The sequence below is a fragment of the Lathamus discolor genome, chromosome 15 (assembly GCF_037157495.1).
Source record: "Lathamus discolor isolate bLatDis1 chromosome 15, bLatDis1.hap1, whole genome shotgun sequence".
Taxonomy (NCBI): domain Eukaryota; kingdom Metazoa; phylum Chordata; class Aves; order Psittaciformes; family Psittacidae; genus Lathamus; species Lathamus discolor.
In genome coordinates this window covers 54,712-80,256 of record NC_088898.1, presented here as the reverse complement: position 1 = coordinate 80,256, position 25,545 = coordinate 54,712, and the positions used below count along the sequence as shown (strand labels likewise).

General features: G+C 50.6%; 2 protein-coding genes across 9 annotated transcripts in view; one reads left to right on the top strand and one right to left on the bottom strand.

Moving 5' to 3' along the window:
• The window catches only part of RALGDS (ral guanine nucleotide dissociation stimulator), a 60,183-nt gene extending 40,007 nt beyond the window's left edge, over positions 1-20,176 (top strand). For 3 of the 5 annotated variants that reach the window (XM_065695956.1, XM_065695954.1, XM_065695957.1), the window contains exons 2-18: positions 7,340-7,450; positions 7,921-8,114; positions 8,509-8,583; positions 8,785-8,978; positions 9,386-9,507; positions 9,663-9,878; positions 9,996-10,099; positions 10,421-10,505; positions 11,188-11,265; positions 11,363-11,449; positions 11,734-11,766; positions 12,006-12,127; positions 12,300-12,395; positions 12,559-12,760; positions 12,979-13,338; positions 13,480-13,594; positions 13,776-20,176. In XM_065695956.1, coding sequence (XP_065552028.1) covers positions 7,340-7,450; positions 7,921-8,114; positions 8,509-8,583; positions 8,785-8,978; positions 9,386-9,507; positions 9,663-9,878; positions 9,996-10,099; positions 10,421-10,505; positions 11,188-11,265; positions 11,363-11,449; positions 11,734-11,766; positions 12,006-12,127; positions 12,300-12,395; positions 12,559-12,760; positions 12,979-13,338; positions 13,480-13,594; positions 13,776-13,951 — 2,370 coding nt within the window. In that variant the 3' untranslated portion in view covers positions 13,952-20,176. The remainder of the gene's footprint in view (positions 1-7,339; positions 7,451-7,920; positions 8,115-8,508; positions 8,584-8,784; positions 8,979-9,385; positions 9,508-9,662; positions 9,879-9,995; positions 10,100-10,420; positions 10,506-11,187; positions 11,266-11,362; positions 11,450-11,733; positions 11,767-12,005; positions 12,128-12,299; positions 12,396-12,558; positions 12,761-12,978; positions 13,339-13,479; positions 13,595-13,775) is intronic. The other 2 variants (XM_065695955.1, XM_065695953.1) reach the window with 2 other exon arrangements.
• Positions 14,980-25,533, bottom strand: GTF3C5 (general transcription factor IIIC subunit 5). 4 transcript variants are annotated; one of them, XR_010616194.1, is made up of 12 exons: positions 25,320-25,533; positions 24,732-24,954; positions 24,290-24,488; positions 23,012-23,207; positions 22,554-22,658; positions 21,888-22,002; positions 21,165-21,245; positions 20,510-20,607; positions 19,759-19,841; positions 18,584-18,726; positions 17,392-18,080; positions 14,980-16,902 (listed from the first exon to the last, which is right to left on the bottom strand). XR_010616194.1 is itself a non-coding variant. In XM_065695959.1 (11 exons), the coding sequence occupies exons 1-11, from the start codon at positions 25,467-25,469 to the stop codon at positions 17,926-17,928; spliced, it is 1,548 nt and encodes a 515-aa protein (XP_065552031.1). In that variant the 5' UTR covers positions 25,470-25,533; the 3' UTR covers positions 14,980-17,925. The 4 variants fall into 4 exon arrangements, 2 of the variants coding, with proteins under 2 accessions (XP_065552031.1, XP_065552030.1); XR_010616195.1 differs by having other exon boundaries at positions 14,980-15,836; XM_065695959.1 differs by having other exon boundaries at positions 14,980-18,080.
• Between the last annotated feature and the right edge of the window lie 12 nt (positions 25,534-25,545).

Sequence of the window (25,545 nt, the reverse complement as noted above, 5' to 3'; positions counted from 1 at the left end):
CTGTAAGCCAAGGCCAGCTGTGTCCCTTGTATTCAAGCCTGACTCTGTAGGCCTCGGCACTGAGCATGAATGCTGCCAAAACACACACCAAAGCTAAGGACTGTGGAGCAAGAGATAGAACTGCTGTCTCAGCAGGATCTTATTTCCGTCAACTTGGAGGGGAAGCAAAACCTGCTGCACTCAGTTTTCTTCTAACTTCCAGCAGCCTGGGAGGGGAGCCCATCCCAGCATGGGACCTGGTAGGAAGCAGGAGGGAAGTCCCGCTTTGGCAGTGTTTTCACATAGGGAAAAAATGTCTAGGTAGAGGTGTTGGTGGACTTCTATACTCCTGGGTGTAGGAAGTGCAGGGTTTGGAGTTAAGCCGTTATCTCTGGCACTGCCAGTTACAGATGAAGTTTGCTTTTCCTTGGGGCATGCCCCTAGCAAGGCTAATCCTCCAGCATCTACACCGCCTCATGCATAAGGGGCAGGATCTGGCCCCTTGGAGGTCAGAGGGAAACAGAGCATCTTTGCAGATCTTAGACTCTTGACCATAAAAAGAGAAAAAAATGTTTCTGCATATGGGAAGGCTCTTAGTTTTCTTTAAAAGCAAAAGAAAAGCAAATGGGTGAGGAATCCTGTGAATCTCCTCATCTCTGGACCTGGTCACTGAGCTCCTAAACCTCACTCAAGCCACTGACTCATTGCATGCAGGTAACAAGATGCCTTTGTAACTACCTGCTGTTTTCTCTTCTTCCTAAGCTACAAGGATAGAGGAGGCTGCCTTTGAACATTGTCTCTAACCCCTCTGGGTTAGAACAACTTGCTGTTGTTCTGGGGCAGCCCCAGACCTCATGGAGGAGGTGTAAAATCCCCACAACAGGCAGGGTGATATGTTCCATTCCCCTCCCATCCTGCTCCCTGTGAGTGTGTGATGCTGGGTGATGCTGAGCTCCAGGGCTGTTCTCTGCAGGTGCAGCTTTCCCTGCTGAAACACCCGAAGCAGAGAGCAAGTGCTCAGAGTGTCAGGAAAGCCCAGCTGCAGAGCCCAGCAGCTGATGGGGTGAGATCAGGCTCTTGGCTGTTATTGCTGTCCTGGTGTCCCAGCAAAACCACCCCCTTTTCACAGTGGGTTTCAGTTTAGCTTCTGCCAGAAACCTTTTTCTATTCTTCTTGTGTTTCCACCATTGTCACTATGTTTTAATGCACTGTTGGAATTGGTTCTGGTTTGAGGCAGCTCTGAGCAGGCAGGCAGGATGGAAGTGTTGAAAACCCAAAGGAATCATGTCTATCTGCCTAACATCTCTGTGAAGGGAGCAGTGCCCAGGAGGGGCTGGGTGCAGCCAAGCTGTGGCAGAAAACTTGAGTTCCATCAGCGGCAGTGGGAACATGGCTCAGGGAGAAAGGAGGCAATGGGACACCAACTTGTCTGAGGCCAATGTTGGCTAGAGAAAACCATTGCACCCCAGTGCGTCTGTGGTCATTGCTGGGATGGTGTTCGGAATAGCAAGAGTGCTGGGGTAAGCAGGCACCCGCATGGGGCACCTTTCTTTTTCCTGAACACAGGGGATATTTTGCAGGTTCCTTGCCAGCTTTGGGTAGTCTCTGTAGCTTTTCTGAGTGCGGCTGGGGAAGGAAACTGCTGACAAGGGTGAGGCACACAGGAACGATCCCAACTGGTGGAGCTGTAGGGGAACGTCCACCACGGGGCTTTTTGCCTGAAAGTCCCCGTGAGGAAATCTTGTGCTGTGTGCGCTTATTTTGGACGTGTAGGACAGAAGGTACTTCTGGTTTTGCAGTCTTTATCTTTGGTTCACGGAACTGCAGCTGTTTTCCTTTCACTAGACGGGGGTGATATTTTTCCTATTTCCTTTTACATAATGTTGTGTGCTTCAGTTTGCGTAAGAGGCCCCAAAGTCACTGCTATGCGTTGCTTGGGTTCTGAATTTTGCTCCCAAGAGTGTAATGAAAGTTACCTTGGGCTTGCGTCAGCCATGGAGGACGTGGTCCTTGGTGGAGGTGGGTTTTTTTTTTTCTCCTGTAAAGGCTTATTTCCCCTTGCCAGTGGAAATGGCTTATTATGAGAAGGGGCTGAGGGCTGTAAAGACCAACTCCCCACTTTCTGTTTCCGGCTTTCCCAGCTTTCTTCAAGTCCTCTCAAACTTGTGCAAATGCAGAGCTTCAATGAGAAACTCCTGGTGATGTCTCCCAGGTTCAACTCTGCCTTTTCTTGTCTTGTTAGCCAGTGACAATGTCAATTCCCAGGAAGTGCAGGTCTCTGGCTTCTCATGGACAGGGTTAGCATCTGCTTCTCTCTGTGGTTGATAGTGGCTCTTTGAAATCCCAGTGCAGAGATACTCTGGGTGCTGTGTTATACCTGACTATAGGACAGGCATTTTGTGTAGCCCAGCTGAAAGGGAACAGAGTAACATGAATATCTTGATCTTTAAACCAGCTGTCCTCCAGGGAGCATCAGTAACAGCACTTTAAGCAGTTTTGCCTCTTCCGTGTGTGCTGAAATTAATACCTCTTTCCAATAACAGTTCATTGGTTTGTGTCTTTGGAGGCCACTGTGCTAACCCAGGACATAGATCAGAGCTCTGAAGACCTGGTAATTGTTGGATAATTGTCTGTGTATAATACACAGGGGTGCTGTCATGCTCATGCTTAATCCTGTACTTTGTTCCTGTCTTACTAAAACCATCTTTGTGACTGAACTAAAGCACTTTCCAAAATGCAGATCCCTAGCCAGTATTTCGCTTTGCTGTTTGGCTTTTGCATTTTTCCCCTCTCTTCAGCTAGCAAGAAGAGACAAAGGCAGATTCCCTGCTGCTCTCTGCCTGGCTCCTGCGAGGTTCCCTCACACCATAACCCTTTATCCAGGCTCACGAACCTTGTCTATGTCTTAAAGCTCATTATTAAACCTCAGTGTGAAGATATGGTTTGATGCCACACCATGTAGTAGAGCATGCACCAGAGTGTGGAGAGTAGGAATTCCTCCCTGGTGTGGTCACAAAAGTTTTGAACTGTGGGAGGTTGCTCATGCAGCTCGGGGCTATCTGCAGTTGGAAGAGGCAGCCTAAAACCAGGCAAGCCATCAGGTGCTGACCTCCTGTTTCATGTTTCAAGGGATGAACTCTTGCAGAGTTCGCTTACAGCTGCTTCTGCAAAAGCTTCCACTCTGCAGAACTGGGTGTCTGATCCTGTGCTAAACATGCGTTTTTTTTCTTGTGCCCCTTCATTGAGAGGCCTTTTTCCTGCTATATGGAGAGGAGCAGGGTTGCGGACTGAACTGGAGAAATCATGCTCAAATGTTCACTACCTATGTCTTCCCTTTTTTGGTACCCATCTTGAAATGCATTGGATCACACTTTCTGGGGTGCTGAGTCACTTCCACAACAGCCATAACCATCAACGTGCTCAAAGCCAGTGCTTTCACAGAAAAGCTTTGCTGAATCTCATTGCAGCTGAGCCAAGAGCTCTCTGGACCTGTTGGATGTCTCTCTTCTACCAACATGATGCAGTAAGCAGAAGGGACCTCTGCTATGGTGTGATGCTCAGTTACTCAAGTTGAACCACTGCGTGCTGGGCTGTGGTTGTGCTGGCTGAGCCCTGACTCACGTTCCCTTCTTCTGTGAGGAGCAGAAAGCTCCAGCAGATGTGTAGAGCAGGCAGTGGGGAGTAGCAGCTCTTGCAGTAATATTTACCAGCATTTGTCTGTCAAAGCTCTTTAAAGACTGTTTTGAAGATGTTCATTTTTGTTTGACTTGCTGGAAATCCTGGTGTGAGAGCCATACTTAGGATTGCAGTGTTCTTGGTGGCTGGCATGTACATAAGACACAGGTCAAGGGGTTTTGTTCCCCCTAGGCCTGCTCTCACCCAGTGTCTCCTCATCTGCGAAGGGAGAAGTGTGCAAATTCAGTGCAGGTGCTAAGCAGGACTTCACTGGTTCCACCCTGTTGCTGGCTTTTGCTTCCTTGGTTTTTAACCAACATGTGCAGAATGCACAATCAGCATCTTGGAGAAGCGGCCGTAGGAAAAAGGAAGCTCACATAGAATATAAATAGCCAAATTTTAAAATGTGCCAGTGTAGCAGCTTGCCTGGCTCTTGGCATGAGCCTGCCTAGAGACCGCTGCGAAACTGCAGTACTTCATGTGTGGTTTGTAAAGGGGGAACTTTGAGGGATATCACACAAGTCAGCAAGACAAAAAATGAATGAATTTGACAATCTTGAATATGGGAAGGAAATGAATTTTGCTTCTGCGCACGTAAAAATTGGGTGTATCCTCTGCATGTGACATGAAACACAGTGAAAACCCCTGTGCACTTGTGGCAGTACTTTCCACTGTAGCTTCATAGCAGCTGCCGATGATTCATGGATTGATCTAAGGACATCTTATCCTTCTATATGATTTAATTTCTTTATTAATTGAATTGCATCTCTAAAGCATCTGATTTTTGTTGATGTTTGTGTCTGGAGTTTGTAAGTGCCCAGCCAAATCTCTTTTCTGAGAGACTGGACAGGGGTCTGCTGGTCCTGCTGGACCCGGAGCTTTCCTCCAGCCCGAAGTCAGCATAATTGAAAGGCACACAAGGGTAGGGCTGATCTGCAGGCTGGGTGATGAAACCTGGGAGAGAGCCCAGGACAGCTGATGTAAAGCATTGTTGGTAGTGATCCCTCTTCTCACTGTGGGGCACACAAGCCCCATGGGCAGTGGGCTTGTGTGCTCAAGAGGCATCTACTGCTGTCGCTTCCGGAGGACAGCACATAGCTGTGAACACCAGGATCTGATGGTCTCTGTGGGCAAACTGGGAAGAGTTTCCACAGCGTTTCTTTCGTTTTGCTGGAAACAGCATCTATAGCTGGAAGAAAGACAAATTGGCTGACTTGGGCTCAAGTTAGGTACCTTCACTGTATGGCGTTGATTTAGAGTGGGCGCAAGGCTTTAGCATTGCTGGCATCTTTCTCATGATGCCCTGTCAGTCCCTCCAGTTCCCAGCTAAGGCACCTTGTGGGGTTGGAGGGGGACTCACCTGATACAGAAGCACCTTGTTCCTGTGAGCTTTTGGTGGAGAGGAGAGGTGATGGGGGGAGAAGCCCAGTGCCTTTAGCTGCGTGCCAAGGTCACCTTCCCCTTGCTGATGTGTTTTAAACAGCTTCATCTTCCCACACTGGGGCCAGTGTCCTGGATGGCTGCTCTGGTGGAGCTCCCAGTGCAGGTGTGACATGGGGCTGCAGCGGAGCAGGAAGTCAGGGTGGGCTCAGGGGCTTGTTCATGGCCCTGTTGGTGTCCAGGCTGTGTGGTGCCAGCCACTGGGGCTCAGGGCTGCCAGCCTGCCTGGGCCTGGGCTAGCTAAGCTGGGGGACGGTTGGACTCAGAGCTGCACTACCCCCAGCATCATCACTTCGGAAGATGTTTGGAGGCAGGAGGGAGATGTATTTTCATGTCATGCTGTCTAGGAGACAGGGTGCTGCTGGGTGCCTTTTCCATTCTTGAGATTCAGACCTGTTTATACTTGAACATGAACTTATGTCATAATTTATCCCAGAGCACAGAACAAGAGAGACTGATGCAGGTGTCTGGAAGGATGTCTGTGTCCGCTGCCTTGAGCGAGTGCTGTCAGGGTTGGTCTGACATTTGATGGTGGCAGTACAGCTGGAGTTAGGAGCTTTACAAACCCTTGAGCTTCAACAAACAAAACCTCTCCATAGTCTGGCATGTAATGAGAAGAGCAGGTTCAGCAGAAAGTGAGAAGTCCAGTAACTCTGCCCAAGGTTCTGGCCTCATTCATTAGAACCATGAACAACAAGCTTTTTAAAGTTTTCCCCTTAGTCTTTGAACTGGCTCTGGTTCCCTGCCTTGATTCCTTGCTCGTAACAAGCACTTGATTTGAGCAGGGTGTTACAATAGCACAGTGACCGCTGCTGCGATGGCAATGATATAAGATGGTGGTTGAAGAGCATGTTAGGTGCACGTTCAATACATCAGCTCAGGGTCATGTCCAGTGCTTTCTGCTCAGTGTCTCTGGAGATGGGCAGTGCCATATGAAGCCAGGGCCTTGGGTATGGCTGTTCACATGTTCACAGGGAACAGTTTGGGAGGATAATATTTTGCAGGGAGCAGCACTGCTCCTGAGACTCTGTCCTGGGTTGCTCCATGGCAGCATCTCCCCTGGAAAGCCTTGTGTGGTTGCATTGCTCAGGTTTCTGTGCTCCTGAGAGGCAGATTTCAAGGAAAGCCGTGGGCTGGCTCTAGCCCTTGGCTGCACTGTGATATGCAGGGTGGCTTGTTCCTGAGCCCCTGCACCCCAGCATGTGGTCACATCCCCCTGCTAACCGCTTACTGCTTCCAGGCATTGCTTGAGCAGTGGGGTTTTGCTGCATGTTACACTGTGTCCCACCATTTGGCATGGGGGATGGAGGGCAGGGGAGATCCCACAGTGTTTGAAAGGATCTGGATAAATCCTTCTTAACAGAGGCATTGACTCATCAGAGTGTGGTTAGAGAGAAGGAGGGAAACAGATTGTCCTTGTGGGGCTGGAGCTGCCATGGAGCCCCATGCTGACATGTGGGGCCAGGGGACGTGCATGCCTGGACACCTGCCTGAAGAAGCATCTCCTCTTTCCTCACCAAACTTTAGACGGTCTCCATTCCGCAGAGCAGAAACGTGAGCCTCGTGGCTGTGTCGGGCTGTGGGCCAGAAGTGCCTGTCCCCAGAGGTACAGGGACGTGTCCCTGCTGTGCCCAAGCCCATCTCAGTGTGGTTCCCTGGGGTTTCCCCTCAGTTTGGAGCTCCCCCGTTGGATTTCTGCCTTCTGTGTGTGGCCAGCACTGCCAAACCTTGTGGGCAGCTTGCTTTGACAGCTGTTATTCATTACCGAAGTGCGCTGAGGTGCTCAGTTTCCGCAAAGGCAGATTACTGAGAACATGGTCAGACCAGGCAGCAGTGTCGTGTTGTGAGAAAGGCAAAGGCTTGGGGAGGGAGAAACAGCTGGGTCTGGGTGCGGGGATGTGCTGCCACCTGCTCCCCTCCCTGCCTGGCGAGGGCTCCTCGTTCTGCCCAGTACCTGGCTCTGGCGCAGGTAGGAAGGGCTGAGGCACCAAACCAGGGGACGTGGAGCAGACCGAGAGCAGCTTCCCAAACTCCTGGCTCTGCCTGTGTGCAGGCTCGGGTGGGCCCAGGCTTAATCTGGCCAGAAAGTTGTCACCCGGTTTGCATTTCTGAGTGGCGAGGGAGACCCTCACTGCCTGCCAGCCGTTGCCTTTGGCTTGCTGGGATGCCTCATATGAGCCTGCAAGAGCATTTCTGCCACACTTTATTCTGCTTATTTCATGATGTATTGTATCCTTTCATGCAGAGCTCCACACAGGAGATTGGAGAAGAGCTGGAGGATGGCGTGATCTACAGCATATCGCTTCGGAAAGTGCAGCTCCATCACACAGCCAACAAAGGGCAGCGATGGCTGGGGGTAAGCTAGGGGCTTCACCAGCTTCCTGCCAGAGTCAGGGTTTTGCAGGGTTGATACCAGCACATGTCGTGCCCTCTTCTTGCTCCCCCAAATCCTCCTGTCCTGGGGGGTGTCCTTCCAAGCCTTATCTGGGAATCATGTAATTACGTGGGAGCAGTGGCATGGGAGCACATGCTGGCCTCTGCCCCACAGGAAGGGGCATGGAGGAAACAATCTAAAGCCTATTTTGCAAAAAGGGCAACTCTGATTTGCATCTAGATTTTGGCAACTTTGAGGCCTTTCCTGGCATTTCCCAAATGCTCGAGTTTTCTCAGCTGTGTGCTGGTATTTGGTGTCTGAAGAACCCATCATGAGAGCCCCAGGCCCTCTGTAGGGTGTCCGTGGGCCCCGCCTAGACCCGAACGGTGTCTTATGAAGCTGAAAGTGTCTGTCTTCACCCAGCCTACTGGCTTCTGATCCTGTCCCCACAGTTTGAGAATGAGTCAGCCCTAAACCTCTACGAGACATGCAAGGTACGGACAATAAAAGCCGGGACCTTGGAGAAGCTGGTAGAATACCTGGTCTCAGCCTTCAAGGGCAATGACTCCACCTATGTCACCATCTTCCTGTGCACTTACCGGGCCTTCGCTACCACCAAGCAAGTGCTGGATCTGCTGCTTAACAGGTGAGGCTGCCCTGAGCCCCAGAACGCAGCTGGGGTGGCATCTAAGCCCCCTCAGCAAGGAGAGCCCCAGCTTCTTTTGCTGCCACGCCTCGGAGGGCTGATGGGCTTCTCCCAGCTCCATCAACATGAAGGTTTAGGGGCTGGGCAGGGAGGACACAGCCTCCCAGAAAGCTGGAGCCCTTCCAACTGGTGCCCTGCTGTGAGGTGGCCAGTGCCAGCTGCTTCCCTATTCCCTTAACATGGGGGCTGTGGCAGAGAGGGGGAACAGGACAGTGCCTGGGAAGTTCATCCTGACACCCTGGCAGAGCTGGGGGGTGATGTGGAGGGAGAAGAGGCAGCACTGAGTGGCAGCTGATTCAAGGATGCTCACTGCTTCCACGCTGTGCCCCACCAGGTACGGCAAACTCCATGTGCAGGTGAATGGGGACCATGCCAGGCATGCTGTGGATGAGAGGATGGAGCTGAAGAAGTAAGTCTGACTGCACTGTGGGTGAACAAGATGGGTAGCTCTGGTGACAGCTCTTTGATTCTCGCTCACAGGCATGTGTTATTCCTCTTGTCCCAGAGGTGTGCCTGAGGCTCATGGGGGTGCTCATGAGAGTGCACATGGTTGTCTCCTGGCACCTGATTCTCACGCAGGCTTGCCTGTGTTTCCCCCCACTCCATGCAGCACCATCTCCTCCATCCTGGGTGCCTGGCTGGACCAGTACTCAGAGGACTTCCGCAAGCCCCCAGACTTTGCCTGCCTCAAGCAGCTCATCTCTTACGTGCGCCACAACATCCCTGGCTCAGACCTGGAGCGCCGAGCCTGCATCCTGCTAGCCCAGTTCCAGCAGCAAGAGCAGAGCGAGTCCGAGGCGGAAGGTGGGGGTCCTTTTCCTGCTTGCAGGAGGCCATTTGGGGCTGCAGTAGAGGCAGCGCTACTGGTTGGCATTAAGGGTCTCCAAAACCTCGGGCCTTGCCACATGGCTGAGCCCCCATAAACCCTGCCTGTGTTTACATGAAGGTACACCGGGAAGCTAATCCAGCTGCACCAGAAGTGGGATTTCTAAATGGACTAGCTTATCTGCCCTTAAGCCTGTGCAGATACTTGTGTCCAGGTTTAAAATAACTATGCTTTTATCTGAGCCTCATTTATTGTGGTGTGAAGCCAGATGGGAATTAAGAGCCCGGGTGGTGGGATATGGGTGTCCACAGGGAGCTGAAGTGGTTCAGCATGGGCCCCAGCTCCTGTCACACTCTGGTGCTCAGCTTCACACCATCTCTCACAGCTGTGGACCACAGTGGCTGCACCTTTCAGCTGGTGGAAGAGAACGGGGTCAGGGACGGGAAGCCGGATTTCCTCTCCTTCTCCCCCGAGATGGTAGCAGAACAGTTCACACTGATGGATGCTGTGAGTATTCATCCAACAGCTAGGTCAATGGTGCTTTGCCTGCCTGATACCTGCAACTCCGGGCACAGGCCTGTCTCCTTCCAACCATCTCTTCCTCCTGGCTTGTTCTTTTCCCAGGAAAAGCAGACACCCATCTCCATGCCTTTATCTTCCAGGAGCTGTTTAAGAAAGTGGTGCCTTACCACTGTCTGGGCTGCATCTGGTCCCAACGAGACAAGAAGGGCAAAGAACACCTGGCACCCACCATCCGTGCCACAGTCTCGCAGTTTAATAGTGTGGCCAACTGTGTCATTGCCACATGTCTCGGAGACCGGTCCCTGAAGCCACAGCACAGGGCTAAAGTGGTGGAGCGGTGGATTGAAGTGGCTCGGGTAGGACAGCTTACTGTCCCTCTCAGCCCAAGGGCTGAGGTTTTGCAGTGCATGAATTCCAGCAGATCCCTGAGCTTTCTTTAATGCTGAGTCCTGTCATCTCCTTGTCTGCCCCAGGAGTGCCGCATCCTGAAGAACTTCTCCTCCCTCCGAGCCATTCTCTCGGCTCTGCAGTGCAATGCTGTTCACCGGCTGAAGAAGACCTGGGACGAGGTCCTACGGTAAGGGGCACCTGCTGGGTTCGTGGGGCCACTGGGAGGTTTCACAGAGCAGGTTATGCTGTGGCTGCTGTGGTCCTTGAATATGTAGATGGGATCATCTCAGCTCCAGCACTGCTTCTTGTAGTGTGCCCAAAACACAGGGACCAGTGTAAGGAGTCAGTGAGGAGATAAAAGTATTATGACCTCCTTTCCATGTGAAACACCCTGCAGTAGCCCCCAGACAGCAAGGCCCTTCTAGAGCTATGAGCAGAGCTGGGGTCATTTGGGTGAGCAGAGGAGGAGACCGACTATGACAGCACTGCTGACTTTTCCCCTGAGCAGGGAGAGCTTCCGCACTTTCCATGAGCTCTCAGAGATCTTCTCCGACGAGAACAACCACTCGCTGAGCCGGGAGCTTCTCATTAAGGTATGGGGAAGTGGCATCCACATCTGTCTGTCTTTGGCATGGAGCTCAGGCTGTTGCCAGCACAAGTTTCTGCAGTGTTCCAGTCACCAGGATAAAGCCTTGTCAGTGCTGCTGGGGTGTCAGGCAGGGGTACAGGCAGGGTGTGCTGGGTCTGGGGAGCAGGCAGGGGTTTTGGACTAGGCTGGGCTTTCTGCTTCTCCACCAAAAAGTCAACATTGTCTGCAGCTTGCAGAGAAATATTCAGCAGTGGGATAGGATCCAGTGCATCAGGTGACAGCTTCTCCCCAGAAGCAGCTGCATTTTAACAGCACAGTGTGAAATCTTGATGTCTGGTGGGGTTTTAGTGTTCGTGTAAGGATGCAGCAAAACTGTCCTTCTTCCCATTGGAGCCTCTCTGCAGCTTTACAGTTTGGGGGCTGAGAGGACACAAAATGCAAAAAGGAACAAACCGTTCCATTGAGAAGGTTTATACAGAGCTGGAAATGGGAGCAGCCGTTCCTGTTCACTAAGCTGCTCCTCTCTGAGAGCCATGCAAAATCTCAGGTTTGATTTCTTCCCCTTCTCTTCATCCCTCTTTTCCTCTACAAGGAAGGTTGTACAAATAAAAGCAGGTGTGAATTTTAGCTCATCTATTAGTGCAATTTCCCACCCACACTGATCCCCACCTCTCCCCACCATCCAGGAGGGCACATCAAAATTTGCCACCTTGGAGATCAACCCAAAGAGGGCTCAGAAGCGGCAGCAGCAGCAGAGAGAAATGGTGAGTCTGACACAGGTGCCCCTATGCCCCCTCCCTGGTGGCTGCTCAGGCTGGTCCCAGCTCTCTGCTGACCTTGCTGTCCCTTCTGTCCCCACAGGGTGTGATGCAGGGCACCATTCCCTACCTTGGCACCTTCCTCACGGACCTGGTGATGCTTGACACCGCCATGAAGGATTTCCTGGATGTATGTCCCTCCATCTCTGTTCTCCCCTTCCTCTCCTGTCTCCACACAGCCACCTCAGAGGCTGGGCTGATGAAAGGAGGGCTTGTTCCCTGTGCATCCTACATCTGACACTGCAACCTACACATCCTATATGCAACACTGCACATCCACCTCTGTCAGCACATGGAAATGGGCCAGTCTCACACTGCCCCTTGGCAGGGACACAGGCACTGTAGTGGCAGGGAGGGATGAGAGCAGTATTTTTCTGCCTGCTGCACACTGACATTTGGCTCACTCTTTTCCAGGGTGGGCTGATCAACTTTGAGAAGAGAAGGAAGGTGAGAGCTTTTCCCAGTCTGCAGCACAGCAGGGGGGAAGGAGGAGGCTGACTTGGTGCTAGCTCAGGCTATGCCAGTCTCTTTGAGGTCAATCCCTCTCCTGTTTTGGTGTCATGCCTTCATTTTTGGGGAGAAGGATTCTGGTCCTTTACATCTGCCTCCGTACATGGGGCTGGCCTGTTTTGGAGAAGACTGTGGCTGGCAAACAGATCTGGTCTCATGGCCTCTATTTACTGCAGGAGTTCGAAGTCATTGCTCAGATCAAGCTGCTTCAGTCAGCCTGCAACAACTACAGCTTCACACGGGAGGACCAGTTTGTAGACTGGTTCCACAGCCTGGAGCGGCTCAGTGAGGCCGAGAGGTGAGCATGATAGGGGACTAAGGCCGTGCTGCTGCTGGTGCATGGGGAGGTCCCACCACTGGTCTCCTCCAGCTAATGAGCAGCAGCTGCCCCATGCTCCAGTGTCTGCACTGCCTCCTCTCCACAGCCATGGCGGCATGGAGAACTCAAACCCTCATCTTTCCCCTCCTAGCTACGGGCTATCATGTGAGATTGAGCCACTGTCAGAGTCAGCCAGCAACACGTTGAAAGCAAAGAAAAACACAGGCATCATCAAGCGATGGAGCGAGTGAGTCTGCTTGTCCCTGGCAGGATGCAGGGTGGAGATGGGCCAGTGTCGGGCATCTCTGGCTGAGCATCGCAGGGAGCCAGGCTGGGGTGGCCGCTGTCCTGCTAGCCAAGTGCACACCTGCTCTGCCCCGTTCTCACCTGCCTTGCATCTCTCCTGGCAGCCGGCAGCCACCAAGCACCGAGCCCTGCAGCAGCAGCAGCTCCCACTCAAAATCCTTTGATCAGCTCAAGTGCGGGCAGTACCTGTGCAGCGGGGATGCCACTGACTCAGTGAGCGTCACCTCTGCTGGCTCCAGCAGCTCCGATGTGGAGGAGATCAACATCAGCTTCATCCCCGAGTCCCCCGACTGCCAGGAGAAGAAGGTATGGGGCAGCTCATGGGTCCGGGCCTCTGGCAGCAGGTGTGGCCATTGTGTGGGAACTGCCCCAGCAGTGGTGCTGGCACTGGGTCTGAGGGGTTCCCAGGGGTTGTTTCTGACCCGCTGGGGTGAGGGAGGCCCCTCCCGTTTGCTGCTCCAGCGGAACGGCAAGGCTCTCGCACCTCTGGTGGCTGTAGTCATGTCAGTCCCCTATTGTCACAGGTCAGTGAGATCCCTCTGGCCTCCCTCCCCCAGCGCTGGTACGCCCTGTCTGTGGCCAATGGAGAAGTTAAACCCGCTGTGTCCTCCGCATCCCCTCTCCTCCCTGCCCTCCAGTTCTGGGAATCCACATCCCTCTCCTCCCTGGACACATCAGGCATTGGCTCAGGCTCCAGCAGTGCCTCGTCCTCTTCAGTCTCCTCCACACCAGTGACGGCCTCCCGTACCCACAAGCGCTCAGTCTCTGGCATCTCCAGCTACTCCTCCCTCTCGCTGCCCCTCTACAACCAGCAGGTCGACGACTGTTGCATCATCCGTGTCAGCCTGGCTGTGGACAATGGCAACATGTACAAGAGCATCCTGGTTAGTGCGGGACACATGTGGTGATGCCAGGAAAGGGTGGCTCACCCACCTGGTTGTGGGCAGGGCACACTGGGGGTAGGCCTTAATGAGAGGCTTTGCAGTGTTTTGCACCCTTGGGTTAATAATATTCTCTGCTCACAGGTGACGAGCCAGGATAAGACCCCAGTTGTTATTCGCAAGGCCATGGCAAAACACAACTTGGATGGGGACAGGCCTGAAGACTATGAGCTCATTCAGATCATCTCAGAGGAGAGAGGTGTGTGCTGGGGTGTGGGGGCTTTCCTGGGGTCTGTATCCCCAGCCAGCCATGCAGCCCTGCAGCCTGGCTTGGAAGCTGGACTTGGAAGTGTCAGTACCTGGGGACAGCTCTTAGCCCCACTCTCCCCCCCCTTCAGGGAAAAGGTACCCAACTGACCCCCATCCTTGGTCATTTCCAGAGCTGAAGATCCCCGACAATGCCAATGTCTTCTATGCCATGAACTCTGCTGCCAACTATGACTTTGTGCTCAAGAAGAGGGGCTTCTCCAAGGGAGTGAAGATCAAGCATGGCTCCAGCTCCACCCTGCCCAGGATGAAGCAGAAAGGCCTGAAGATCGCCAAAGGCATCTTCTAGCCTCAGCCCCACTGCCACCCATCACCAGTGGGGCTTTGGGGGCGTGCTGATCCGGCCTTGGCTGCAGCCGGTCCTTGTGCTGCCTGGCACAGCAAGAGCAGCAGCCCTTGCCCATGGGTCCTGCTGTGCATAGCCCTCCTGCACCAGGAGCCGGACACTTTGGCAGCCAGGGTCAACCTCGGCCCGTTTCAGTTGGGTCCTTGTTTCTGCACAGGAAGGCAGCAGCGTAGGGGCCTCTCTCTCTTTCTCCCTCTCTCTTTCTGTTTCTCTTCCCCTCCCACCTGGTGTGACACTAGTCCAGCCCAGCCACTGGGCAGCCCTTAGCTAGAGCTGCCTCTGCCGTAGGTGCCTTGTGTCCGTGCAAGCCAGGGAGTAGTGACTCACAAGAGGGGCCATTTGCAAGGAGTAGAGCACAAGCACATGGTGGGGTGCTCTTCTTCCCAACTTTCCTGGCGTTGTTTTACCTCCGTGTCCTTCCTCTCCGGGAGAACTGGCATCACTGTTGCCACACTTCTCTGCCTGTCATTCCTTTGGGAGAAGCTGTGGATGCCCTGGTCTGGGAAGTGAGCTGGAAAGGATGCAGCCCTGCACCAATGCTTGGAGCCCTGTGGAGGAGGGCTGTGTCCATGCCATGATGGATTGGGTGCCTCATACTCTCAACAGCTGAAAGCCTGCATGGTCTCTCTTCTCTCCCCAGTCCAGCATGACCTCAGCTGGACTTTCACAGCCCTTGTTCAAACTTGCACCAAAGATCAAACGCCAGTGTCTCTTCTGTCGTCGGGAGAAGCTTTGGGCTGTGCCCCAAGTGCTGCCAGCCCACGAGGAGGAGAGCAAAATTCTGTTTGAACTTGTGTAAATAGGGACTTTGGGTCTGCATGGGCCGATGAGGAGCCCTGAGCTCCTGGTGCCCCAGCTGCTGCCCACAGAAAGTGCCACTCGCCTTGGGCTTCAACCAGACTTTTTCAAACACTGACCATGGGAGAAGCAGCACTGAGACTTCTTTTGTATAAAACAAAATAGTTTACTGATTTCCCCCCCCCAATATTTATTGGTTGTAAATAGAAGAGTCAAACTTGTACGTTTTACTAATCCAGCCTCCGCCTGCCCTGCAGTCCAGTCCGTCTCCCCACCCTGGTATTTAAGGATGCCTGGAGGGACAGTGATAGCAGAGTCTCTCTGCCATGCTCATGGGGTGCAGACACTGCTGGCCACCCTCTCCCTTGTTTTTCTACCATCCAAGCAGGAGCAGAGATGCTTGTTTTAATCGCTGTAGGAAACACTAACCAAAAGGGGACCATTTTTTACTCCTGCCTCCATCTCTTTTAATTATTTTTCCTTTCAGCGTGCTTCCTTCCAGTGTATTGTTCCTGTTTCCCTCTGTCCATGCTCCTCGGGGTTGCAGCACCTCTTCTGTAGCAGGGGGGCCTGGGGATGCAGCAAGGCTGCATGGCCATGCTCTGGGGGCCAGGGCTGCTGGCAGTGTGCTCTCCCAGCCCTCTATCCCTTTGGGTGGCATTGCACATCTCTGCACATGATGGGAGCCCATGGCTCCCTGACACAGGGGCAGCCTCCTGCCTCCCACCCTGCTCAAAACCCAGCCCTTGGGCACCAACACCCAGGGTCCTCCCTCTGCTCTACGCTGCCAGCTCCTGCCCACCCTGGGGCCATGCTGGTTCCCCTCCTACTAGTGTCCCCCAGCAGCCCAGTGTCATCGGAGGGACTGGCTGTACTGTATTTTGTACCACTTCAGTGAAGGAGCACACTCTCTGGTGTGACTTGTACACAGCAATGTAATTAATCTTTGCAGTAAAATACTGATGTTCAAACGTCTCTGTCCCAGGGCGGAACTTCTCCTGTCCTCCTTCCTTAAAATGCTGGCATGTTCCTGGAGAAGGAAGAGTAGGCTGAACTGGGGGGAAGGTGGTTGCTACCTTACATTAACTCAGCTGAGCTGAGCTTTATTTGAAGTAAGATACAGGCTTTTTGTTTTGAGGGACCAATACCTGATTTTCAAATGAAACCTTTTCATTTGAACCTGTGAGTTGTTGGGACTTATGCATTTTCTGGTTGCATCCAGTTTACTGGATGTCCTTTCAATATAAGCAATGGCTTTAAGAGCAAATGCAGTGGTTGGTCCTTACGGTTTAGACACAGTGGTCTGCCTTGGTTTGAGGCATCATTCTTCTGGTGCTCAAGGGCTCATTTCCTAGCATGGCCAGCATGTTTATCTTCTGTAACTGCACAAACAGCAGTGGATATTACTTGGATGGTATGTTGATTCAGAGTGTGGATATTAAGGATGCAGCAGCATGATCAAGAATTTCACTGTGCCTGTGGCTATGTAGATCCATTTAAGGCCTAAGCTTTTGGAAATGAAAGGATTGCATTGTACATTCAGGCTGGTAATGCTGTTACCTGCTCAAGCAGAATTAAACATCCAAATTGCTACAGCCTTCCAATACAGGGAAATTTTGAAAATGTCAGGAAAGTAAATGAACTCTGGCACAAGTGACTGCTGGCTCCTTTGGCTTTGGGCCTCCTGTTCATAGGAAGCCTGTGTTTTTCCTAGCATTTCCAAGAATGTTTATTTGTGGTGCTTGCTAATACCTGAGCACATATTCTTACATGGCAGCACTACATCCACTGCATCTCTCCTTTTCTTCTTAGTGCCGTGATGCACTGCACTGACAAGTGTTAAGTCCATTGCACAGCTGCTTGTGCCTCAGAATTCCCACATTGGCAGGACCTACAATTTACCTTGGCTGGAGGCGCCCCTAGACAGAACAACAGATGTGCACACCCCCCCCCCCCCCCCAAAGTCTTAAACCCATAACAATGCCTTTGTACCTACAGCTGCAGCCTGTGCTACCCTGAGGTACAAGCACAAAGGAAAACACAGGATCTCGCAGCGCACGATGATGAGCACACACCTGAGTCCTCAAATGCAGCTTCTATGGGGATAGATAGCATACATAAATACATACGCTGGATACCCAGCAGCACAGCTATGTGTCACAGTGTGAGAGCCCTGCAGATGTTGCTTTTGTGGGCTGGGAGCCAAACCTAAGGAAATAGCTCAGTCTAACAAAACTCCAGAGCACATCAAAAAAGCTGAAGCTTTGAGAAGCCTCACAAAAGCGCAAGAGTCTCAAAACACACTGAACATGCAGTAGAGTGTATTACTGGCAACTAATGAGAAACCTTGTAACATGCAAGACTCTGAAAATGCCAGCAGATCCTTAATTTTTGTGATGGGGCGGTACCAATCCAGCTGGCAGTGGCAGACTAACAAGTGGCCAGCCTCTGTGGACCTGAAGCTGTGCTCCAGTGCCTGCTTCCTTCTGTCTCTGCTAACTACTAGAGAAGTCAAAACAGACTTGAGAAGCACACTGGCTCGTGAGGACAACAAACACTACATATTGTACAAAAGAGTTACTCACTGCTGGAAAGTGTTCTTTCCTGCTGGCTTCATGTCCAAGATCACCAGTGAGGTCTGATGCTCAAGTCATGGCCCAGGATTTTCATTTCCCTTAGACAAGCAGAAGGGCAGCACCTGCCTTGGGGACTCCAGTAAGACTAGAGTGCTCCGTCCTCATGCATATTCCCTGTTTTCCATGTGGACACCAAACCAGTTAAAGTGCACTTCCTACACGTGGAAACATTTGGGTATGCGACTTCTCCTCTCTTCTGGTATATTAGCAGCTGGTTTGGATTCTGGGCTCTGTCTTAGGAGTTTGTTGAGCTTTACTTGAGGACTTATTAGCCAGCAGTTATGAAAATACAGGTAATGCTCCCTAATATCAAGAATGGATGACAGCCATCAGCAAGCACCGCACTTAGTGCAGAGAGCTCATCGTCCTCTTAGTCCAAGTTCTGCTTTCCCACACCCTGGGCATGGTTGCTGAACCCTCAGCTCTCAGGGTCCAACAGCAGAGACAATGTTAGTCCAGCAGCAGCCAGACTGCTCACTGAGTTCACACGTAGTCCAGAATTTCTGTCTCCATTTCATTTTCACTCCCATCAGAAGGCTTGAAGTCCTCTTCCTCCTCTTCATCATCCTCATCCTCTGCAGACTCATACGCCAGCTGCTCTTCACTATCTTCACTGCTTCTTTTATTTGAGAAAAGAGCTTAATTGGGAAGAAAGAAAGAAAGACACCGTGATGCCTCTCTCAGCGAAACTTGCGGGCATCTGCAGTAGAGTTCTTAAAACATGTGAGAGGAAGGCAGAGGCTGGAGGTGCACAGCTACTATTTCACATCTTATAGAATTTGATTAAGTCCAAAGCTGTTTCCATACTCCAGAAATGCTAGCAGAACCCTGGCAGATCTGCAGTGCTGTGCCTCTTCTCCCAGCTGATTCTGATGTCTGTCACTGGGATACTGCTTTGGCTCAGCATGCAAAAATAATTTCCTTGCTTGTTGTTTGATTAATAACATCAATAAAAAGTAAAATGCCACCAGCAGATACATCATCAAGAATAGGATCTTGATTTTTGCTGTGCAAAGACCTGTAAAACCTGAAGGCTGTGACACTGGAAGATGAAACAGACGACCTTTACTTCCAGCTATTCCCAATAATAGTAGTAGGCAGTAAGATAGTAATACACTTTGATGTTCAGAAGTATCCCTACCAGGTCTTGTGGATCTGATTATCTGCTTTATCATCAGAGACATGGTATCTCGCAGCTCATCGCTAGTCTTTGGAACACACCACCCATCCCGCTCTGTGCATTCTGACTCCGTGCCATCATTACGATGGATGATTTTCTGTAGCCTAAAAAGCAGCAAAAGAGAAGGAAATGTTAGCCTTCTACTTTCAGATACAGGCTTCAAATGAGGCAGGTTATGGCTTACTTCCCTTTTATTTCATTGAGCTGGAATAGCATATTTATTCGGGTAGTTGTCACATGAGACAGGAAGTTCATGTGTGAAAAGTCTGTTTGATTTTAGTGAAGCTAAACACTTCTCAAGTCTATGGTTGAGAGAGGGAAATGGACTGGCTATAAACAATAGGGAAAATCCCAGGCACAGCTACAGGTTGGGTGGGTAAGTGATTCAGAGCAGCCTGAGGAGAAGGACTTGGGTATGCTGGTTGATGAGAAACTGAACATGAGTCGCTTCAGTGTGCACTTGAGCATAAGAACTACGCGCATCCTGAGCGGCATCAAAAGGAGCGTGACCAGCAGGTTGAAGGAGGTGATCCTGCCCCCTCTACTCTGCTCTCGTAAGACCCCACTTGCAGCACTGGGTGCAGTTCTGGTGTCCTCACGTAAGAAAGACATGGAGCTGTTGGAGCAAGTCCAGAGGAGGCCACAAGGATGATCAGGGGGCTGGAGCACCTCCTGTTTAAAGACAGGTTGACAAAATTGGGGCTGTTCAGCCTGGAGAAGAGAAGCTGTGTGGAGACAGAGCAGCTTCCAGTACCTGGAGAGAGCTACAAGGATGGTGGTGGGGGGACTGTTTTATCAGGGACTGTAGTGATAGGACAAGGGGTGATGGGTTTAAACTGAAACACAGGAAGTTCAGGTTGGAGATAAGGAAGAAATTCTTTACTGTGAGTGGTGAGGTGCTGACATGGGCTGCCCAAGGCGGCTGTGAATGCTCCATCCCTGGCAGTGTTTAAGGCCAGGTTGGATGGGGCTTGAGCAACCTGGTCGAGTGGGAGGTGTCCCTTCCCATGACAAGGAGGTTGGAGCTAGGGGAACTAGATGATCTTAAGGTCCTTTCCAGTCCACACCATTCTATGATTCTGTGCTGGCTTTGAAATCCAGCTCTAACAGAAGACTCAGCTGCCAGTGTGCAATACCTTTCCACATTCAAATCACAAAGCTGGTAGAACATCTGCCTATAAGGGGGTAAGGCTCCTTCTTGGAAAATATAAATGGATTCCTAAGAGGAGGAAAGAAGGAGAAAAGATTAATGTGCATTTTTATGGTGCAACAGGACAACTTTGGCATAACTGATCAGTTCTTCCAGTGCGCTGAATCAAGAACAAGGCACTTCCGATACAAATCAGTTCCAAGGCACAGGGCTGCATATGATAAAAGATAAAGCTGAATGAGGAATGCAGCAAAACTTCACTACAGCAATAGTCACAACAACACAGTTGTGCAGAGAACACATTTCATCTCTCAAACTGCAGCTATGCAGCCTGTTAACAGTTTAACAGTGGATCATAGGTTTCATTCTAACAAAAAGGGAAGAATAAAAGACTCCTGGTTAAATATTTGTTTTGCAGTTCTGTATTTTGTAGGACAACCTGATAAATACATGGCCATTTTTTGCATTTAGCTGCTCACAAAGTACCAGTTTTATCAATTGAAACAAAATGCTCATGACATCATCTAAGACTAGGGCTGAGAGTACCAATGCTATCTTGGAGAAATACATTCAGTGCACAGCAGGTGAAATTCTGTAGTGATATGTATAACTAGCAGCTTCCCAGGAAATCAGAGGACATCAATTCACCCACAACTGTTCCCTCACTGACTGACAAAATGGTAAACACTTCTTCACTAAGTTATTTCAAGATTCTTGTTCAAGAGAGTTATACTTACCTTCAGTTTATACCTGCTGGAGGCAGTCTTTTTTGCACCAGGGGCACTGGATGTACCAAGCCCCTGTTTCAGATCATGTACACTGACTGTGTGACTTACTGAAAGACAAAAAAAAAAAGAGTCCTAATTAGGGACATCTTTCATCCTGTGGCATTGTATTATCATTTCTCTATGCTGACTCAACTTTGCTGGTCAGCAAAAACCAGACCAAGCTAGCAACTGAGCACGTGTTACTCATTCTTCAAAGACATTTCTAGAGAGGTATGGGAACAGTGGCAAGTTTGGTGGCTTTTTCCATAGCACACTTGTTCAGAATTTTAACCTTTTCTACTGTTCCTTGACAAAGAAAACAGAAACCTCTCCCCTTATTCTGCACCATCACTGAACAGAAGTGAATGCTGAATTCCCTCAGTATTGCTGGCAGCACTCCCTTGTCAGCTGCCAGATACTGTGGTTCAGCCAGACATGCACCAGAGACTCACAACACTTCCGAGAAGGAGATTCTTCTACTGGCTTAACATCAATACACATTATAACCAGAAATAAAGCTCCAGTTTTGGCTCAGGTAGAACACAGGAAGACCCTTCACCACCTGGCACTAGGATGGACTAAACAAATAAAAGAGCCAGAAAGCCCTTCTGCAGGCATAGCATACCAGGCTTCTTGACTGTGATGGGCAAACTGTAGTTATATGTACTGCGTTTTGCTTTCACAGGCATGTCATTAGAGGCATAACCTAGAAAAGAGAAAGCCGATAATGAACAGAGGGTAAGCATGCTGTGGAATATCCCTAGCTCAGTAACAGAAGTGGTGGGCTGGTGTGCGAAAGGCAGGGTGATCCTTGGGCTACCGTTATTTTAGCAAGGTGGGGAGAGGGGAGCTGTCACATCTATAAAACCATTTGGATTGGGAGATGTGATGTGATGGCAATGACTGAATGCTAGCTCTGCCATGGACTGACCTCAGAAAGGTCTGAGACTGAGCATCCCACACAAGATGAGGTCCTTCCTGAGTTCCTCACGGGAAAGCTACTAGGTAAGTAACAGAATGTATTGCTCAGTGCCTCCTCTGAGTGAGAGGGAAGATGGTCTGCTACATCCACTTGGGATTTGAATACATGGAGGAGAAAAGTCAGCCAGCTGACTATACAGTCAGTCCACTGAGTTTGGAATGTGCCAAATGAGGAAAGAGTATTGCCTACTATAAAATAAATGTATTAAAGGAATATATGGAATAACTACAATGAGCAATGAGCTCAAAAGGAATCATCTTCACCAGAGCAGAAATATGGCAAAAGAGTGTGAAAAACAAGTAAAAAGAAAAGTACTATCAGGATTAATCAGCAGAGAGAGCATCTCTGTGGGTTGGGCCTTTTTACCATATTTCATTCCACAGCGAATTCGGAAGTCCAGTACTTGATAAATCTTTGCTTCAGGGTGTTTTCTGGGGTCATACCCAAACCTAACCCATAGGCTTCTCCAAGGACCTGTTAACTGTATAAACACACATGGGGGAAGATGGTTACAAAAACACAGGACAGTGTTGCATAATTTCTTCAGTGCAGTGTTGCAGGGGATCTTAAAAAATTTTAGTAGTTCCCCTCATTTTCCAAAGGTTATTTCTTTTACCAGACCTTTCCTCACTTGCCACAACAATATATATTTATCTACTGAAACTCAGTCAATCAATGCATCGAAGCACAAATATTTGTGTGCTTTTACAAACTGACTTGCAAGGTCACCATAAAGTGTTTGCTTGGAAAAAATCTGCTATCTATGCCAGATGAAGTCAATTTGAGTGTCTGACTGAACTGCAGAGCTGATTAGAACCAATAGTGCGAACAGTTTCTGAATCCTCCATGGCTTTACCTTCTGTTCAGAAGCTAGGCTTTCCTTCCAGCATTCTCTTTACATAAGATTAAGCACAGGTACTTCGATGGTAGGGCCTCAGAAAATGCTAAAGAGCCAGGAACAGCCAGCTGATGCTTCCTTGCTCTGCCTCCTAGCAGCCTCAGACAGGCACAAGGGCAAATATACAGACTTACCATGTAATAGGCCAAATATGGCAAAAGAAGTTTCAGCTTGTCTGGGTGGACACTGATATTGGCTTTCACTGCATTCCGAGACCAGACAGGACGGACTTCAAAGAGCTAAAATAATACAAAAACAACCATGGAATAGTGCGAAGCGAGTTACCAAGGGCAGTTCAGCTTTCCAAGTGGACTTCTTCCTGTGCTGGGGTGTTTGGCTACCAAAATGGTAATGCAAGAACTAGCGGCAGGAAAAGGAACTTCATGTGAGCTGGCTGCAAAAACATATTCAAAGCTTGACTTGCACAATTGAACTGAACACAGCAGTGTCAGTGGTGTCTACTGACGCTGTATCAGTCAGTTACAATCACCAAGAATTTTTTGGGAAGCCAGAGAAAATGGCTGCATGCAGTTTCTTCCTTCACAGTATGCTGCAGTACAGCGCTCAGCCCAGGAGTAAGGCACGTACGTACCTTTCTCAGCTCTTCCTCCACCTTTTTATCCACAGGATTTGTGCACACTTTCTTCCAGGTCTGTACAGCAGCATCCAGTGGTTTAGCGGGGACCTCTTTGTCATCAAAGTTCACAAAGATAGCGTTGTGTGGGCGCCGGGCCCTGCTGAGGCCAATCAGGTTCTCACCAGACACCTGGGGATTGTTGTATCCTTCCCTAAGAAACAGGGAAAGGATCAGGTCTGCTTTTAACCTCTGGCACACACACGTGGGGCCTTCACAGGAAATATGCGAAAATGGAAGCTTGTGCTCAAGATTCTGGAAGAGAAGGGACTCAGCTGAGTGAGCAATGGGTCAGTTTGTCTTTCACCCTACCTCCCTATCACATACTGGTACCATAAAGGAATCTTGTGACAGCACTGAGGAAAGTTTAAATTAAAAAAAAAAAAAAAAAAGAAGAAAAAACCTGCAAAACAACATGAAAACTACATACAGTTGCACAATGACAGAGGTCTCTGCACTACCTGGCAGAAAACTCTTGGGGCATTACCCCACTGCTCTGTATGAGATGCACTGGCAGCACAAAAGGCTTCACACTCTGCATTTGCTCCTCTGTAGCTACAGCAGCTTTGTAGGCACATAGACCAGGCAAAATGGAAATGCAGTTAAGATATATATATATATATATGTATTTTTTTTTTAAGTGCCAATGAAGGACCACGGTGAGAAACCAAAATATGTTTCTTGTGGGAGAGCTGACAGATTGTTCCTCTGGCAAAACCAGCTGGTGACCAAGAGGGAACAGGTCCAGTGAGCACGGTCACAGGAACACATGGCACTGACTCCTGCACGCTCGCCCTCGCCTCCAGCCCGCTGGAAGCAGGCAGAAAGCCGGGCTCACTGCATGCCGTGCTTCCAGGAGCGTGCTGGGGGAGGCAGTCATCTTCACCAGCTCCCCAGCTCCCCTCACCTGGCAAGGCCTCAAGTGGACTTTTGCTGGGGTTTCTGCTGTCCAGGCAGTTTCTGAAGAGTGCCTGATTCTGCTGTGCCAAATCAAGAGGGGTAAAAAAGATTAAGGCAGCTTAAACAGGAGAAATACATGAATTATGTATTTAGTTCTGCTCTGATGCTTCGAGAGCAGAGATCCTATAATTAACAGTGAAGTCAGAATGGACTGGAGGCATCTTCAAGTGGCTATATCTCAAGTAGAAGTATGTATCAAACCAGCAAATCATTTCACTACCTGTCCATTCCAGAATCAACACAGCTATATGCTACATTGTGAGAAAAGGCACTAACCGGTGTTGTATATCTGGCCGATAAAAATAGTCAATGGGAGTGTCCAGACGTGAGAAAATTGGTGGTGGGATGTAGAGTGGTAACTCTCTATTGAAAAATTCTTCCTTCTCTGGTTTGAGCATTAGGACTTTGTTGTACATGGAAGTTTGTTTTCCATCAGAACCAGAGTGCATTGCCAGGTACTGGAAATCAGACATTCCTATGAGAAAAAGAAGTTAAAACATTGTAAAGTTGATTGTGAATATGACAGTATTTCTCACAACACTCAACTTACACGAGCATAAGTCTGATAAGTTTATGCAAAGGTTTACACAGCAAGTAGGCTATAACAACAGGACACTTGATTTTCCTTTCAGTCCTGAATTGTTTAAAGGGAAACACTTCTCTTTCCCATCAGACATAGTTTGTCCTTAAGCCACATGGACACAAACCCAAGTACTACCTTGAAATTTGTAAACAGTCACAACAGTCCCAAGAATTTCCATTTCAAACTGGACTTCGGGCTGGATTTGTTCTTTGGTATCCAACTGCTTCTTCTTCTTGGTCCTCCTCTTCACCTTCAGCAGCAGGGTGGAGGTGGGGAAGCGATTGGCACATACAGGATGGCAGTAGGGGTCCTTGGGGCGGAAATACAGCTCCAGCCTTTTGGCGGGGTCCGCATAGATCTGTCAGCAAGGCCAGGCAAGCTCCCCGTCAGCACCGCACCTGCACAGCGCATCTCCGGGGGCCGCTGGCACCAGCCCGCCCGCTCACACCGCCTCAGCGGTAGGAACCGCCGCCCACCGGGACCGGCAGCGCTCCTGCCCTGGCCGCCACCTCCCGCCTCCCCTCCTGCGGGCCGCAGCCGTGCAGACGAGCGGCGTCCCGCCGGAGCCACGCGTGGAGCACATGCAGGGCCTGGACAGCGGGACACAGCGACCCCCCAAAGGGGCGGCTCCCTGCGCAGCCCCTCCACAGCGCCAGGGCTGGCCTCTCCACCCCACAGACCCTCCGCCCGGATCACCGCCGCCCTCCCCCGGGGTCCCCTCACCCGCGACACCCCCTGCTCTCCTCCCAGCGTCCGCAGCATGGCCCCGACGTCCCGCACCAGCCCCGGGTATTCCACGCACACCAGCCGCGGCGCGCGGGGCAGCTGCAGCACGGCCGAGCCCGGCTCTCCCAGCCGCCCGCACGCAGCCATCGCGGCCCGCCGCGGCCGCTCCCCGCAGTCCTTCCGGACCCCGGAACAAAAGTTCCGCCGCAGGACGGTTCCTACC

Coding starts and splice junctions, on each gene's coding strand:
- GTF3C5 (XM_065695958.1), bottom strand. CDS start 25,469: ATGGCTGCGTGCGGGCGGCTGGGAGAGCCGGGCTCGGCCGTGCTGCAG. Junction 23,208..24,289: donor CGGCCAGATATACAACACCG/GTTAGTGCCTTT, acceptor CCTGTTTCTTAG/GGAAGGATACAACAATCCCC. Junction 18,727..19,758: donor TGTGATTTGAATGTGGAAAG/GTATTGCACACT, acceptor GCTGCTTTTTAG/GCTACAGAAAATCATCCATC.